Raw genomic sequence first — 17,620 nt, forward strand, 5'->3', positions numbered from 1 at the left:
TTTACTCTCCAGATACAAAAGGTTAGGTTAATCATGCTCCTCGGTTCATTGCCACATTATCATCATTCATCCGTTAAGACCCCTGACTTGTCCTTCCATATCCACTTCCCTATTTCCGTTCTTCTCAATAAATTACTTTCTCTAATATGTTTGATGAACATCCTTCTGTTTGTATACATTCCAACGTTATCCTCTAAGGTTTTTAAAATTTATTTAAATTGCTGTGGGACACTTAGTTCATTGTTTCTGATTGATGCTCTTGAGGGTTCCTTGGACTGCAAGGAGATCTAACCAGTCCATCCTAAAGGAAATCAGTCCTGAATATTCATTAGAAGGACTGATGCTGAAGCTGAAACTCCAATACTTTGGCCACCTGATGCAAAAAACTGACTCATTTGAAAAGACCCTGATGCTGGGAAAGATTGAAGGCAGGCGGAGAAGGGGACAAGAGAGGATGAGATGGTTGGATGGCATTACCGACTCGATGGACATGAGTCTGAGTAAGCTCCGAGAGTTGGTGATGGACAGGGAAGCCTGGCATGCTGCAGTCCAAGGGGGTCACAAAGTCGGACACGACTGAGCGACTGAACTGAACTCTACATGTTGTCTATCTGGTCTCCCAGCAATACAGACTCAGTATCTAACAGTCAGCCACCAAGACAATGCTGCAAGGCATTGTCTCCTTCTATGTCCCTTTATGAACTTGTGAGAATAATCTCTGGCTATATATACTGAGAACTGGTAGGTCCAAGTGAATTTTATCAACTAAATGATAAAGAACTGCCAAACTGCTCTTCAGAATGCCTGCACTAAACCATCCCCCTGGAGGGTCCTATTTCCCTACTTCTGTGAACTCCCTGTTTATTTCCTCTGCTCATTTTCTATTGGGGTGCCAGTCTTCTCATTGAACCAAAGGAGTTTCTTTGTTATTCTAATATTATTTCATTAACAGGTTTAGTTGTTGCAAATATCTTCCCCCAAATGTTATCTGCCTGTTAACAATGTCCATATATTTACTGAACTGAAAACGTTAATGCTGTATCATCAAATGAATCATGGTTTCATTTTTTAAGGTTTTAAGAAATACTTTGCTAATATTAAGTCACAAAGATGCATTATGCTTTATTAATTTTATTTATCTTATGTTGGTCACTAATCCATCTTAGGTTCTTCTTTATAAATAGTATTATGTAAGAACTCAATTTTATTTTTCTCCATACAGTGAATCAATTTTCCCATACTGTCTACTAAAACAGTCTATACTTAACTGATCAATTTATAAGAACAGTTTATCTTAAGTTCTGAACTGAGTTTTCTATGTTGTCCCAGTGGTCTACTTGGATGTTCCTGGACCAGTATCCTACGATTCCATGATTACTGGGGTGTTTTATTAAATTATAATGTGGGGCAGGGCAAGTTCCTTTTCTTTCTCTAAGTTAACTTGGATATTCATGGAAACATTTATCAAAATAAATCTGTAACGTTCTCCCCCACATCCAAACTATTAATACAATAAGCAAAAGAAACATATCTAGTGCCCTACATATAATAAGTAATCAAAAAATATCTGTTGGTTAAGAAACTCTCAAATGATAAAAAACACAAGAAAGGCTAGTATGCCAAAAACAAATTAGTAATGTTAAAAGCTACTGACAAATTGCAACAATAAACTAAATAAATGAAGATGAAATATAATAATGGTAACTGTAAGTCGAAACACTTATGTTTGAAAAGTTCAATAGCAATAAAAATAAATGAAAGGATCTGAACTTATCCACTGCTTTCATGCAAAAGGGCTTTGTGTTCTGCTCAGTCACTCAGTTGTGTCCGACTTTTTGCGACTCCATGGACTGTAGCCCGCCAGGCTCCTCTGTCCATGGGATTCTCCAGGCAAGAATACTGGAGTTTGTTGCCCTGCCCTCCTCCAGGGGGTCTTTTCAATCCAGGGATAGAACCCAGGTCTCCTGTACTGCATGCAGATTTTTTACCATCTGAGCCACCAGGGAAGCTTTAGATGACTATAAATCCAAAATGAACTAATATTGTGATGTAGTTTCTTCAAAATTAAAGAACTCAAGTTGCATGTATTTAAATAGCCAGTATAAGGCAGGTAACCTTCCCACCATCTATTACACAGGTCATTTCAAATTCTGGAGTACTCTGTTCAATTTGAAAAAAACTTAAGATCCTAACAGATGTAACACAACCAGAAGAAGATAATTCTGACCGAACCTCACATAATATAAATAAAAATAAATCAAAGTAAAGACTCTTACTCTGGAAATAGGAAGGAGTCAAAGGAAATTAGAGAAGTCTTCAGTTATTTTGACAGACTGTCTGTCACGTGAAAACCTGAGTATCTTCCTTGTATGGGAGGACAGAAATCAGACAAATAGTTGGAAAATATAAGGAGCAGTATTTTGGAACAAAAATTTCCAACATTTTCTAACCACCAGAGTTATTCACAAGTGGTTTACACTATCTCATAAAGTACCTGAGTTCATCCTTGCTAGAACTGTTCAAGGAGCAGTTATGTAAGGGAAGATACCAACTAGAAGATCGAAATGAATAATATCTACAATGCCCTCTAACAGTAAAATTTAATTAAGAGTATCAAATATGAAATTGCAGATTTTATCATAGTATAAGATACAGAGACTCCTTTATGAGTAATTACACCAAAAATTGATTTGAACTCAAGACTTCAGAGTCTTTACAGAATGGTATTAGAATTATAGACACATTGAACAATTTTAACTTTAACCTCTCACTAATACAATATAATTAAATGATATATTTGACTTTTAAAGGAATTTTATTATTCAAGTTAACAAACTGACAAATCCAGGGACTGCAACTTATTGCTTTTTATCTCAAATGATACAGTGGCAAAGGGTAGTTTATCAGAATGTCCATCAGGAAGGGATGTAAAACTAGAGGAAAAGCTCTCCAAAATACTAATTTATCTAGTCATCTAGTCAGCTAGAGCAGCAAAAGTACTCACTGAATTATGAATAAAGTCTGAACTGAGAAATGGCCAATTTGAAAAATCTTTATAATATGTGGTAACATAACTACTGGAGAAAAAATAAGCAGACAAGAGGTTTTAGTCTCATTCTGCCACTAAATTGTTAGGAAATTCACTTGGCCTCTCTAAATTTAGTTCCTTTATCAATAAAACTGAGGTTAATAGTCTTGGACTGTTACAAGGATAATGTGGGATATCAGTGAAAGTACCTTGGGTGAAAAAAGTAAATATGAATGGTACTATTTTTATATAAAAATTTAAGCATAATTATCTCAAAAACATGCTTCAAGAACTATACTGATATACTGAACTCTTCCAAACAACTAACAGATACATTATAATGTACCAGCATCAAATACTGTAAATAATACAAAGAATGAATGCTGGTAATTAACAGAAACTGTGAATGGAATTTTCTGCACAGTATAGTTGGGGAGCATTAGCCTTTTATTATAACAATGGGGGGGGGTCTCTTGTTCAAATGTAGAAATTTCAGAACAATATTTTAAGTGTGTATTGTTAAGCCAGCTTCTTAGCTTACAATAAAAAGTAAAGCTACAATAACCAAAATACATAAACTATTTTAACTTCTAAAACAGCATGCAGGAAAGAAAATCTAAATAATTGGGAATAAGAACTTCTAACCACTTTTCAGTGGCTTCCTTTTAGTAATAATCTTAGTCTGAAGAAGGAAGAATTCTTGCAGAGAATAATATGATGCATTTCTGAGGAACCTCAGGATACAATTTTTAAATTCTGAAGAATATCTGGCAATCACTACAAAAATGGAACCTACCTGAGTACATTAGGTCTTACAGAGGGCTACAGCCTACCTTCCCACTCTTACCTCAACCACCACTTCCTACATTCTGGTACCAAGTCTTTTGATTCCATCATGCTCTGGTGCACAGACTGTAAAGTAAAATTTAATATTGGTTTCAGTAAGTTCCACTTTATCACCTGACTCATACAACAGAAAAATGGTAGGAGAGGGAAATTTTAACATAAAAAGGAGGAGAGGAAATTATTTTCCTTTCCTGTTAATTGTTACTATAAACTCACAGACACCCATCTTCATTCATCTCATTTTTAAGTACCTCTTAATTTTCTACTCCCTAAAGGTAGAATGGGAAATATTACATTAGTCTTTAGGAGAAGGCATGAAATAATACATTCCTCTGAAGTGACTTTTCACCTTAATTTAGTATTCCCAGCTAATAAATTAATCTGTGACTATAGCACAGACAGAATAAAGGAAGATGGCTGAAGTATGTGCTGTGCTGAGTGACTCAGTCGTGTCCGATTTTGTGACCCCATGGACTGTAGCCCCAGGCTCTCTGTCCATGAGGAGTCTACAGGCAAGAATACTGGAGAAGGTATAACAATACTGCTAAGATATAACAAGATGCTAAAATCACCCAGTGGTTTATAAAACACAATGCAAACAGCTGACAAGCTCTCCTAGTATCCTTCCAACTTCTAATTTAACTTCATACCTCTGTGCTAAGTAGCAGAGAGGGTAGCCAATAAATACTTTTGTGTCAAAATAAAGTTTAAAGATGCAGAGTAGAGTTATACTTTAGATCAAATTTTTAATACTTTACAAAATTCATAGTACATCAGAGCATTTCACCATAAACTATCTTCACTGCCAGTTCACATGGGTATGAATTCTTTCATAACCTTATATAACCACAGTAGTTAATCTATAAACACTTCTAGTATTCACAAACGACTGACAGACTAGATTGAGTAATAGATTTTAAACTCAAGGTGGCTTACGCTAACCATTCTCCTCTAGAACACTCTCCTCCAGACCACCATTGACTTCTTCAGACACAGTCTCTTTTCAGTCTCTATATTTCTGGCTTCTTTGAGCATCTGCAACTGTGATCTATCCTTGAAAATCATGATACTTGACTTACTTTCTACTTTGTCCTGGTTTTCCTACCTTTCCAATCTCCTAAGTGTCTTCATTGACAAACCTGAGTCTTATCCCAGGAATCTATTCTCAGTCTTCTTATCTTGATTCTATGCACTCTCCCTAGATTTTAACTATCACCTCTTCCCTGGTGGCTCAGTGGTAAAGAATCTGCCTGCAGTGCAGGAGATGTGAGTTCGATCCCTGGGTTGGGAAGATCCCCTGGAGAAGGAAATGGCAAGCCACCAGAGTATTCTCACCTGGGAAATCCCATGGACAGAGGAACCTAGTTGGCTATAGCCCATGGGGTCGCAAAAAGTTGGACACAAATTAGGGATTAAACAGCTGCAGCAGCAGCATAAAATATTAAACAGATCAGCAAAGAGGACAGCATAGGGAATTATAAGCATTATCTTTTAATAAACTATAATGAAGTATAATTGCAAAAAATACTGACTCACTAAGCTATACACCTGAAACTTATGTTATAAATCAACTGTACTTCAAATTTAAAAAAGCAAGTACTAGAGGTGCTAGAGGGTATGTAGAGTATGAGAAAAAATCGTTAGAAGTATTTATATTTAATTTTCATCTAACAATTACTAATCAAGATGGACTAATATTCATGATTAGAGATTGACACTGGTGCCCTCACTTAGTCCACATGAGATGGTCAGGTGTAACAACACATGTAGGTACACAAGAAATCCTAAGGGAATAATGGGATTTCTGTAATGTGAGTTAACAGTGAAACTCTCACTCATTCATTCATTTTCAGCAAGCTGTAACTTTTTTCTGTTCAAGTGTGCAGCACATATTCTATCAGGTTTCTGGTACAGAAATCAGAACATTTCAAATTACTATAGTCTTAGTTTATTTCAAATATTGTTTCCCACCTTTAATTTTTTGATAGTTACACAAAGTTAGAATAGTAGTATAATTTTTTAATAATTAAAAATTAATTTCTGTATATAAATATATATATTTATTTATTGCTGAATGAGGGTGTGAAGTCACTCAGTCGTGGCCGACTCTTTGCGACCCCATGGACTGTTGCCCATCAGGCTCCTCTGTCCATGGGAATATGGCTCTCTACTCTTTCTGAATTCACAAGCCTTAGCATGGACTTAAGATCCTTCATAACCTATTCCCTGGTCAACTTTTCAGACTCTATCTACTCTATTTTTACTGGCTAATTTCTGTTATGTAAACATGTCATACCTTTACTCATGTTCCCTATATGGAATATTCTTTCCCCTGCTCCACTAGGTAACTATTCAGCTCAGATAGCATGTCATCTACTCTATCTCCATAACCAAAATTGGGAATCAGTACTCCACACATCTCACAGAACTTGTCACTCTACACAGACTATAAAATCCTTGGCAGGAATCATGTTTTATTTATCTTGTTATCCCCAGAGCTTAGCACAGTGCCTGACACAAAACAGACGCACAATAAATTAAACAGTTAAGAAAACATAGGCAAGATTTAAAAAACGATCTTTAAGGCTTTAAAAGTTACCGTAGATTTAGAATTATAGTTCTAGTCAGATCCATAAATTTTGAAATCTAGTACCAATAGCATTCTTAATTGGTACAATAATATAGCACATTCAGATAACTGCTTTAAATTAACTCAGTCTAAAAAAAAAAAAGGAGCAGCCTAGAAGTAAACAATCAAGGCACATCCTACAATGGAATATTATACAGCTGTTATTGTAATTTGAATCTACACAAATGGATAGATGTTAAAAATAAACCCTACCTACAGTCCCTATGTTTAGACATATCTTTATTTACAACAGTATCTTTGAAAAATACCTTTCAATTTCAAATATATTGTAGGAATATCAGCCAAAAGATTAGTGAGTAATTTATTTAGATGCTACTTTAAAAGAATTTTGAGATTTGAAATATTCACCATCTATTAGCTTTCTTATCTTACAAGTGACTAACGACTAACAAGGCAAATAAAACTTGCTTTTTAAAAATTATATATTTTGTATGGTAAAGTTTCCCCAAGACAGCTGAACATGCAAAACTAAACCATTTAATTTTCACTGGCAGTGTTTTTTGGGGTTTGTCTTCTAAATCATTTTAATCAGAAGTATACCCCTCAAAACACATCAAAAGAACAGTTGACAAAAGAAAAAATAACTAGACTTCATCAAAATAAAAAATGTGTTTCAAAGAAAGTGAAAATGCAAAAGGAATATAGCCAATATTTTATATAATAACTTTATATGGAGTATAATCTATTAAATGTCAAATCATTATGTTGTACATTTGAAACTAATATAGTATTGTAAATCAACTATATCTCAATTGCAAGAAAAAAGAAAAAATTTTAAAAGGAAGTAAAAAAGGCACGGTGCAGAAAAGGAGAAAACTTTTGCAAATCATCTTATCTGATAAGGTATAAAGAACTCCTACAGCTTAGTAACAAAAAAGGCAAACGATTTAATTTTCAAATGGGCAAAAGACTTGGACAGACATTTCTCTGAAAATATGCAAATAGCCAATAAGTACACAAAAAGATGCTCAACATCATTAGCCATCAGGGAAATGCAAATCAAAGTAACAATGTGATACTACTCAACACTTACTAAGATAGCTAGTGAAAAAGACAGATAACAAATGTTAATGAGGATGTAGAGACACTGGAATCACCACATACTGCTATCAGGAATGTAAAATGATGCATCCATTTTGGAAGATTCTGGCAGTTCCTCAAAAGATTAAACATCGAGTTGCTACTTGATTCCACTCTTGGGTATACACTCAAGAGAAATGAAAACATGAATGTGAATAGCAACATGAATCTTAAGAGCCAAAAAGTGCAAACAACTCCCACATCCATCAACAAGTGAACAGAAACACAAAATATCCATACAATGGAATCTTATTAAGTAATAAAAAGTAATGAAATACTAATAGATACTACAACATTAAGGGACTTCCCTGGTGACTCAGACTGTAAAGAATCTGCCTGCATTGCAGGTAGACACAGATTCAGTCCCTGGGTTAGGAAGATCCCCAGAGAAGGAAGTGGCTACCCGACTCCAGTATTCTTGCCTGGAGAATCCCATGGACAGAGGAGACTAGTGGACTACAGTCTGTGGGGTTGCATAGCGTCGGACACAACTGAGCGACTCACAGTTTTACTTCTTTCTGTTACAACATTATGTGAAAACATGTGAAATGAAAGAGGTCGGTCACACAAAAGGCCACATTCTGTATGATTCCATTTATATTGAAATGTCCAGAAAAGGCAAATCTACAGAGCCAGAAAGTAGGCTAGTGTTGGGCAGGGATGCAAGGAGGGAGGGATGCAGAGAGGGAGGAAATGGGGAGTGGCTGCTAATGAGATTTCTTTGGCAGAGGACAAAATGTTCTAAAGTATGACTGGGGTGATGGTTGTCCACTATCACTGTAAACACACTAAATAACACTGAATTGTACATTTTAAATGAGTGAACTGTGTACTATATGAATTGTATATCAATAAAGTTGCTATTTAAAAAAAGAATGTCCCTTTCTTGGAACACTACCCTAGTATAACACTGTCAATAATATTCCAAATAACAAAAGAGAGTTTCTTCAAACACTCTGACTTGTGATGATTTCTACATAAAAGCCAAAATATTTTCAATATAGATATATTTTTTCCTTCTAAAATTCAATCATCAGAATTATATTACCTCTGTATGCAATATGCACAAATATTCAGCACTATGTCATTAATCGTAATAAAATAGTAATGGGTAAAGAATCCGCCTGCAATGCAGGAGACATAGGAGACACAGGTTCAATTCCTGGGTCAGGAAGATCCTGTGGAGAAGGAAATGGCAACCTATTCCACTATTCTTGCCTGAAAAATCCCATGGACAGATGAGCCTGACAGGCTACAGTCCAAAGGGTGGCAAAGAGTCACAACTGACACGACTGACTGAGTAAGCACAATCATCCTAATATAATGACTGTCAGATAATGTTTAATTTATGAAAGAAAATTAAATAAAAAATTTGATCACTCTATTACCATTTCAAGATTCCTTCTATCTTTATACAAGTAGATCTTGCATTTATAATCACGCTGCATAAACAATTTTCACATCTATTTCACTATTTAACAACTTTGAATAAGTACATTGACAGCCTACTGAGGATTTACCCTGATATACATTTAGTAGTTGGACAAACGAGCATAAAAATCTCAAGTTACAGATTTTACACTCTAGGTCATAATACTTCTAAAAATTAACTTTTAGTTATTAATACCATTCACTTGTAAAAAAGCACCTAGAAACATCTGAAACCTGCTTTACTCTTTTAACTAATGATGATTTTAAAATGAAATCATTAAATAGGGAAAAAAAGAAACACATAGATACATACTCCAGAAAAGAAGTGAGGAAAGGACAAAAAAAGCAACAGAAAGAAAATCTAAGGTAGAAAAATTGACTCACAAGATGATTCACAAGCATTTCCTGCATATTTTGTCCAAGAAAACTCTTCTGACTAAAGTGGAAACTTGCTTGGCTGCAATACATCATTCTACTAGTATGATTAATGTCATAGTTCCAAATATTTGAGCATGTGGCATATGGACAAGAGAAACCTCATATGTGTTGATTTAAATACTGCTACATTTTGGCTCATAACTATTTAGTTAATATTGAAAAGGAATTGTAAGGTTCTATTGAGTTTCCAACTTTTGGAATTCTAGTTTTTGACGTGTAAGAACTAAATCAATTTAGGAAGCCCATCAACAATTTTAAATGACTACTTGTATGTAATACTGCAAAAAGTGAAGACAAGAACTAGTCTTCTGAAGAAAACAAAAGGAATAAGTTTCGTGGATGTTGACATAAAATTAAGTCAATATTATTAGCAAAGTACAAAGTTGGTTAATGCCAATTTTAGAGTCCCAAAGAGATCCTCTAGCTCCTGTCAAAACTCAAATAAAAGGTACATGATAAAAAAATTTCCATTTGGAAACATCTTAATTACAGATCCTTTACTTCTACTGACAAATAACATAAGAAGACAAAGCAACATAAAGATGAAATGCAATTAGGGATGTCAACAGGGCCATAAGTTAAAACCAGAATGTACCACACTAATTTATTATATATATGTTCCTCTCAAATTTAACCAACATGTTGAAACTCTGTGGTACACAACTTCATATACACACATATAACATGTGATTATTCCTTTACCAAAAAAAGGTAAGAAAAGGAACAAATCTAATATAAATAATTTTGGTCTTTTATACCCAACATTACTGCGACTGCCTCAGTCTCTTATGAGAGACTCATCTGAAATATTAAAAAAAAAAAACCCTTAACTGACATACCTCTAAGTCCCAAGTCTCCAACTCCTATCATTCCCTCAATTCCAACCCATTTTGTCTTCAAGTGATTTTGCTGTTCTAACACTGTTGTTGTTGTTCAGTCATATAGTCATGTCCGACTCTTTGCTACCCCATGGACTGCAGCATGCCAAGCCTCTCTGTCCCTCACCATCTCCTGAAGTTTGCCCAAATTCATGTCCATTGCATTGGTGATGCCATCCAGCCATCTCATCCTATGATGCCCTCTTGTCCTTCTGCCCTTAATCTTTCCCAGCATCAGGGACTTTTCCAATGAGTCAGCTGTTTGCATCAAATGATCAAAATACTGGAGTTTCAGCTACAGCATCAGTCCTTCCAAGGAGTATTCAGGGGTGATGTCCCTTACAATTGACTGGTTTGATCTCCTTGCTGTCCAAGGGACTCTCAGGAGTCTTCTCCAGTACCACAGTTTGAATGAAGGTGCTCTGCCTTCTTTACGGTCCAACTCTCACAACCGTATGTGACCACTGGGAAGACTATAGCCTAGACTATACGGACCTCTGTCGGCAGAGTAATGTCTCTGCTTTTCAACACACTGTCTAGGTTTGTCATAGCTTATCTGCCAAGAAACAATCATCTTCTGGTTTCATGGCTGCAGTCACCATCCACAGTGATTTCAGAGCCCAGGACGAGGAAATCTGTCACTGCTTCCACCTTTTCCCCTTCCATTTGCCATGAAGTGATGGGGCTGGATGCTATGATCTTAGTTTTTTTAATATTTAGTTTTAAGCCGGCTGTTTCACTTTCTTCCTTTACCCTCATCAAGATGCTCTTTAGTTCCTCATAGCTTACTGCCATTAGAGTGGTATCATCCAAATATCTAGGGCTGTCGATGTTTCTCCCGCTATCTTGATTCCAGCTTGGATGAGTTCATCCAGCCGGGCATTTTTCATGATGTGCTTGGTGTACAGGTTAAACAAACAGGGTGACAGCAGACAACCCTGTCCATACAGGGTTCTAACTGTTGCTTCTTGACCCACAAATAGATTTCTCAGGAGACAGGTAAGATAGTCTGGTATTTCCACCTCTTTAAGAGCTTTTCACAGTTTATTATGATCCACACAGTCAAAGCCTTTGGCATAGTCAACGAAACAGAGGCAAATTTTTTTGGAATTCCCTAGCTTTCTCCATAATCCAGCAAACGTTGGCAATTTGATCTCTGTTTCTAATGTTATAATTATATAATTTTGCTATTCAATAAATAACATATGAGAATTCTCCACTATATATTGCTAAATTTAAGGACAATTCTTTCAGGTAGGGCAAGCTGGAGAGGCGATAATAAGAAATTCAGCTAAGAAATATTTGCCTTAGACATTCTATTGGTTAAGAGATTTCTTTAGATTAATAAATGCCTTTAAAAAATGTAAACATCTACCAGAAAGGCCAGGATTATCCTTTGTTCAAATTTACACATTAACACCCTAGTTTTGAGAAACAAGAAAAAGGGAATTTGAGAGTGCAGCATGAGATGGGTAATCCCTGTAAGCACAAAGACAGACAAAAGAAAAGGATACTATGATAAAGACTAACCTGCATATTCTAGGAGAGAGGATAGGGTACTGAACATCCATACGAAGCCCTTTGTAATGTCCAGTTCTCTTTCCTGTCTCTCACCAATTCACTCATCCCCTCTTAGTTTTATAGGCATTTTGTTCATTTTATTGAGTATTTACTCTGTGCCAATCACTGAGCTAAGATCACATGATCATACAGATGATGATAAAGAATATAACTTTTCATGAAGAGGTTATGCTGAGAGAAGAAGGTAGCAACAAATATTGTACTAAATATATTATAACAAAAGTGCATACCAATCAAGTACTACAAGGTCATAGTAGAATGAGCTGGCCTTTTGGCTGGAACCGCCACCCTCCAGCATTTTCCCAAAATGACCAACACGAAGGGAGAGAGGAGGGGTACTCGCCGTATGTTTTCTAGGCCTTTTAGGAAACATGGAGTTGCTCCTGTGGCCACATATATCATGCACATCAACAAGAGAGGTGATGTTGTAGATAACAAGGGAAGGGCACCATTCTTGACAAGAAATGCCCCATCAATGTTACGGTGGCATAACTGGAAGAGTCTACAGTGTTACCTAGCATGCTGATGGCATCCGTGTAAACAAACAAGTTAAGGGCAAGGTTCTTGCCAAGAGAATTAATGTGCACATGGAGCACATTAAGCAGTCTAAGAGCCAAGACAGCTTCCTGAAATGTGTAAAGGAAAATGATTAGAAAAAGAAGGGAGCCAAAAAGAAAAGTATTTGGGTTCAGCTGAAGCACCAGCTTGCTCCACCCAGAGATACACACTCTGTGAGAACCAGTGGGAAGGAGCCTGAACTGCTGAGCCCCTTCTCCATGAATTCATGCCACAATGGCTACAAAGAAAATAAAAGACCTGGACTGTATGTTTCTCCTGAGTAGAAGTGTTGTGTCCCTTTTCCCAAAGAAATATTTAAAGCACCTTTTAATGATGTCCAAATTCAGTGGGTGATGTCTTTATTCTTCAAATCTAACGGGTTTTCTTCCTGAAAGATGTGAGGGAATTTGTTGTGCAATATACTCCATCGATTAATAAACTGCCAGTTATTATTTATTTTAAAAAGTGAACTACCATCTGACTATGGAGTTCAAAAGGTTTGTCTTGAAAAATAATAGAAGTTTGCCAGCTAGATAAAGGCAGGAGTCGCAGAATATGAAAAAAGATGAAGGTTAGAGCCAAACTAAGAAGGGCATACTATACTAAACTTGGGATGCTATTCTGTAGGCAATAGGCAGCTGAACACATTTAAAAGTAGGCGAGTGAAATAATCAGATTTCTTACTTAAAAGGATAACTATGCCAAAAGTGTAGATATGTTAGGAGAATGGAGAGAGAAAGAGACATTAGGGCAGACAAGGTCATTAAAATAGTCTAGGCAACAAATAAGGGTCTGAAACCAAGGTGGCAGTAATACGGATAGAGGGGGCCAGATTAGGGAATAGTTTCTGAAAAAGAAGCAATAGGACATGATCACCAATAGGAGGAAAAGGAAGTTCTAGTTTGGAAATTTAGGTAGAAAAAAAGAATACAGCAACATGAGCAGAGTGTGGGGAGGAGGATTCAGAGAGTAAGTTGTTTGAAGTCCTTTATAGATAGTAAGGTGTCAGTCCAAAGCTCAGGAAAGAGGCAGAGGCTACAGCAAGATTAGGTAATCATCTAGTCAGATGGCAAGCACTGCAGTAACTGACTAGAACCTCCCCTTTGAGCCTGGCTTAGGTCAGTACACCTGGTTCTCCTCAACTGCCATACCTTTGTTGTTGTTCAGTCGCTAAGTCATGTCCGACTCTTTGCGACCCCATGGACTGCAGCACGCCAGGCTTCCCTGTCCTTCACTATCTCCTGGAGTTTGTATCTTTGTTACTGCTGCCTTATCTTAAAAACAAAACAAAAAGTGCTTTCTTTACTACAGCTATCTGCAATTCTACCAACTCTTTAGATTAATTCAATTCCTTCCCTTCTTGCTTTACAAATTATTTCTTAACGACTATCAAGTCAGGATTCTGGAGTTCTGGTCTCACATTTGCTACTAGTAAGCGTTGTTGAATAAGCCTCTCAACCTTTCTTGATTTCAGCTATAAAAAAGGTATGGGGGAAAAAAAGGTATCAGATTAGTTGATACCTTAGGTTTCTCCACTTGTAATACTCTACAACTTGCCTCCTGACCTCAGAAAGAACTCTGTTATTACGTTAATTGTAACATTCATATGATAGGGGTTTTCTGTTACATGTTATTACAAAGATTCTTAGTACTAATTTATTTCATATTTCTTATGGATCTTATCTCACAGGAGGGGGCAAGAAGAGGGTGGTACAAATTTAGAGAGTAGCACTGACATATGTACACTACTCAGACAGCTAGTGGGAAGCTGCTGAACAGCACAGGGAGCTCAGCTCAGCGCTCTGTGATGACCTGGAGGGAGTGGGAGGGAGGTTCAAGAGGGAGGGAGTCTATGTATACTTATAGATGATTCATGCTATTGTACAGCAGAAACTAACACAACATTGTAAAGCAAGTATACTTCAATTAAAAAAACCTCCTTTGTGGTGTACATCATGTCATAAATTCCTTTCACATTTCCTATATTACATAAACCATATCCACATCCATAGTATTTGGAGGGAGTGAGAGAAGCTTATTAACAGCAGACTGCAAATCTTTATATATCATATATATTTATTCCTGTATAAGAGTAGGGAACAGTTAGAGGAGTTGAGGATGGGAAGGCATAAAATCATGACAATCACCATTGTCTCAAAGGGAATATTACAGAAGGGGTAAATAAGTTCAAGGTAGGTGGGAAGAGAAAAGAAAAGCACAGATAGATATTACCTAATAGCAAAGGAAAAAAATGTTCAGTCTGATTTTAAGAGCACGTAACAATGAGTTGGACCTTTTCTATTATCACAGAGAAAACATATAAGGTTACTGTAACAGAAAAATTTCAAGACTATTTGTAGATTTCCCCCATTATCACACCTCTGAAGTACAGTCAATTTCAAAGAAAATTACCATGTGTTCTTGGTCAAATTTAGACATTAAACACTGCTATTTAGACATATAAGATAAACATAATTTCTAAAGCAAAGACAAAAACCAACAGCAAAAGATCTCTGTGACTTCTTGATTCTTACCTGTTCACTCTCCTAGGACACTTGTCTGGTTTAATATCTACCTCATAGAGGTAGACATCAATCTTTGGAATTTCAACTTGAAAACAGTTAGCCAGCAATTTAATGGGTTTGCCCATGGTGCCATAGCCAGGTCTTCTGGGCACCATGAGTAGGGGCTGGGCCCCAACGGGTCCTGCCAGGGAAGGGGAAAAAAAGAGAGACAGAAACACTGTTACAAGCTGTGTTTGATAATCCTGTCAACCAGAGTAGGTTAGAATTTTAAGTACGGCTGATAATGACTAAAGCCTAGTGCTGAAAAATGATGTCAATTCTAAGACCCCTTTCTTTCACTCCAATTTACTTTCTTCATTAAAACATACAGAGAAAAAAACGGGGTACCTCTGAAAAATTGTTTTGGAACGGGTGGAAAAAACAATCCCACAAACCCAGGTGAGCATAAGCAAACCACAAATCCACAAACCACTCGTATCCAAAGAGTGTGTGACCAACAGCAGAATAATCTTACAGAAGGGTAAGAGCAAATGAACAAAATAAACAAACAAACAAAAAAAAGATCAACAAAGCACAAAATCAATTACTTGAAAAGATAAATAAAGTGATAAATTCCAGACAACACAAACTTTTATAACATGAGAAAAAAGGTTGAAGTAACCAATATAAATGGAAAAAATGTATTACCACAAATACCAAAGACATTACAAACACTTAATAAATTTGAAAGTTTGATGAATTAGACAAAGTCTTAGAAAAATACAGCTTACTGGTACACAAAAGCAGATAAAATTTGAAAAACTGTTGATAAAATATAAAATGGTACAGCTGCTTTGGAAAACAGTAGAGTGGTTCCTCAAAACATTAAAAGCAGAATTATCATATGATACAATAGATCTATTATCTACTTCTGGGTATAACCCCAAAAAAACTGAAAGTGGGCTATTGATAATTATATACCTATGCTCATAGCAGTACTATTCACAATAAACAAAGTAAGTGTGTGTTAATTGCTCAGTCATGTCCGACTCTTTGCAGCCCCATGGACTGTAGCCTGCGAAGCTCCTCTGTCCATGGGATTCACCAGACAAGAATACTGGAGTTACCATTTCTTACTCCAAAGGATCTTCTTGGCTCAGGGATTGAACTGGCCTCTGTTGAACTGGCAGACAGGTTCTTTACCACTAGAGCCACCAGGGAAGCCCCTAACCACTTGCTCTTCGTTACACAGTAATAGCCCTTAAGGAGAAGAAAATGGCACCCCACTCCAGTACTCTTGCCTGGAAAATCCCATGGACGGAGGGAGCCTGGTGGGCTGTAGTCCATGGGATCGCTAAGAGTCGGACACAACTGAGCGGCTTCACTTTCACTTTTCACTTTCATGCATTGGAGAAGGAAATGGCAACCAACTCCAGTGTTCTTGCCTGGAGAATCCCAGGGACGGGGGAACCTGGTGGGCTGCCGTCTCTGGGGTCGCACAGAGTCGGACACGACTGAATCGACTAAGCAGCAACAATAGCCCTTAAATTCTATTTCCTGATCTATAAAACGGAAATAATACCTAATCTGCCTTTTTCATGAATCTTGTCAGGATCAAATCAGAACATAAACAATAGATAAAATTTACCAAGCTCTTACTACATCTTATAACAATTATTTTTATTTTTTAAACATTACTGAAGTATAGTTGATTTACAATGTGTTTAATTTCTGCTTTACAGCAAGGTGACTCAGTTATACATCCGTTTTCATATTCTTTTCCATTTTGGTTTATCACAGGACACTGAAAATAGTTCCTTGAGCTATACAGTAGGACCTTGTTGTTTATCTATCCTACATATAATAGTTGCCATCTGCTATCAAACTCCAGTCCTTCCCGCTGCCAACCTGCTTCTTCCTTGGCAACCACAAGTCTGTTCTCTATGTCTGTGAGTCTGTTTCTGTTTTCTAGACATGTTCATTTGTGTTGTATTTTAGATTCCACATATAAGTGATATCACATGGCATTTGTCTCTTTAAAAAAAAAATATTTATTTGGCTGTGCCAGGTCTTCACTGTAGCATGCAGGATTCTTGTAGTTGAGGTATGTGAACCCTCAGTTGCAGCATGTGGGATCCAGTTCCCTAACCAGGGATTAAACCCAAGCGATCTTCGTTGGGAGAATGGAGTCTTAGCCGCTGGATCACCAGGGAAGTCCCTATCTTTTTCTGACTTACTTTGCTTAATATGATAATCTCTAGGTCCATCCATATTGCTGCAAATGGCATTATTTTGCTCTTTTTAATGGCTGCATAATAACATAATATTATGTTACATATATGTAACATATCTTCTTTATCTATATATATTTATATACACATAATGGTTGAGTAATATTCCATGTATGAAGAAGTGAAGTGGAGTGGAGTGAAAGTCACTCAGTCGTGTCCGACCCTTTGTGACCCCATGGGCTATACAGTCCATGGGATTCTCCAGGCCAGAATACTGGAGTGGGTAGCCTTTCCCTTCTCCAGGGGAATCTTCCCAACCCAGGGATGGAACCCAGGTCTCCCGCACTGCAGGTGGATTCTTTACCAGCTGACCACCAGGGAAGCCCATATATGTA

The 17,620-nt window shown here is 36.8% G+C and overlaps 1 protein-coding gene and 1 pseudogene across 4 annotated transcripts in view; one reads left to right on the top strand and one right to left on the bottom strand.

Annotated features, from left to right (window-relative positions):
- The window catches only part of LOC102274366 (argonaute RISC catalytic component 3), a 118,486-nt gene that overhangs the window by 75,314 nt on the left and 25,552 nt on the right, over positions 1 to 17,620 (bottom strand). For 2 of the 4 annotated variants that reach the window (XM_070368441.1, XM_070368439.1), the window contains exons 1-2: positions 15,025 to 15,137; positions 13,642 to 13,764 (exon numbers count right to left, since the gene is read on the bottom strand). Coding sequence is in view for 3 of the 4 variants with exons in the window: in XM_070368439.1 (XP_070224540.1) it covers positions 13,642 to 13,691 (50 nt within the window). In the remaining variant the exon portion in view is untranslated. Of the gene's footprint in view, positions 1 to 3,875; positions 3,941 to 13,641; positions 13,765 to 15,024; positions 15,197 to 17,620 lie in introns of those variants that run through there. The other 2 variants (XM_070368438.1, XM_070368437.1) reach the window with 2 other exon arrangements.
- On the top strand, positions 12,237 to 12,847 carry LOC102281615 (large ribosomal subunit protein eL21-like; annotated as a pseudogene).

This window comes from Bos mutus, chromosome 3 (assembly GCF_027580195.1).
Source record: "Bos mutus isolate GX-2022 chromosome 3, NWIPB_WYAK_1.1, whole genome shotgun sequence".
Taxonomy (NCBI): domain Eukaryota; kingdom Metazoa; phylum Chordata; class Mammalia; order Artiodactyla; family Bovidae; genus Bos; species Bos mutus.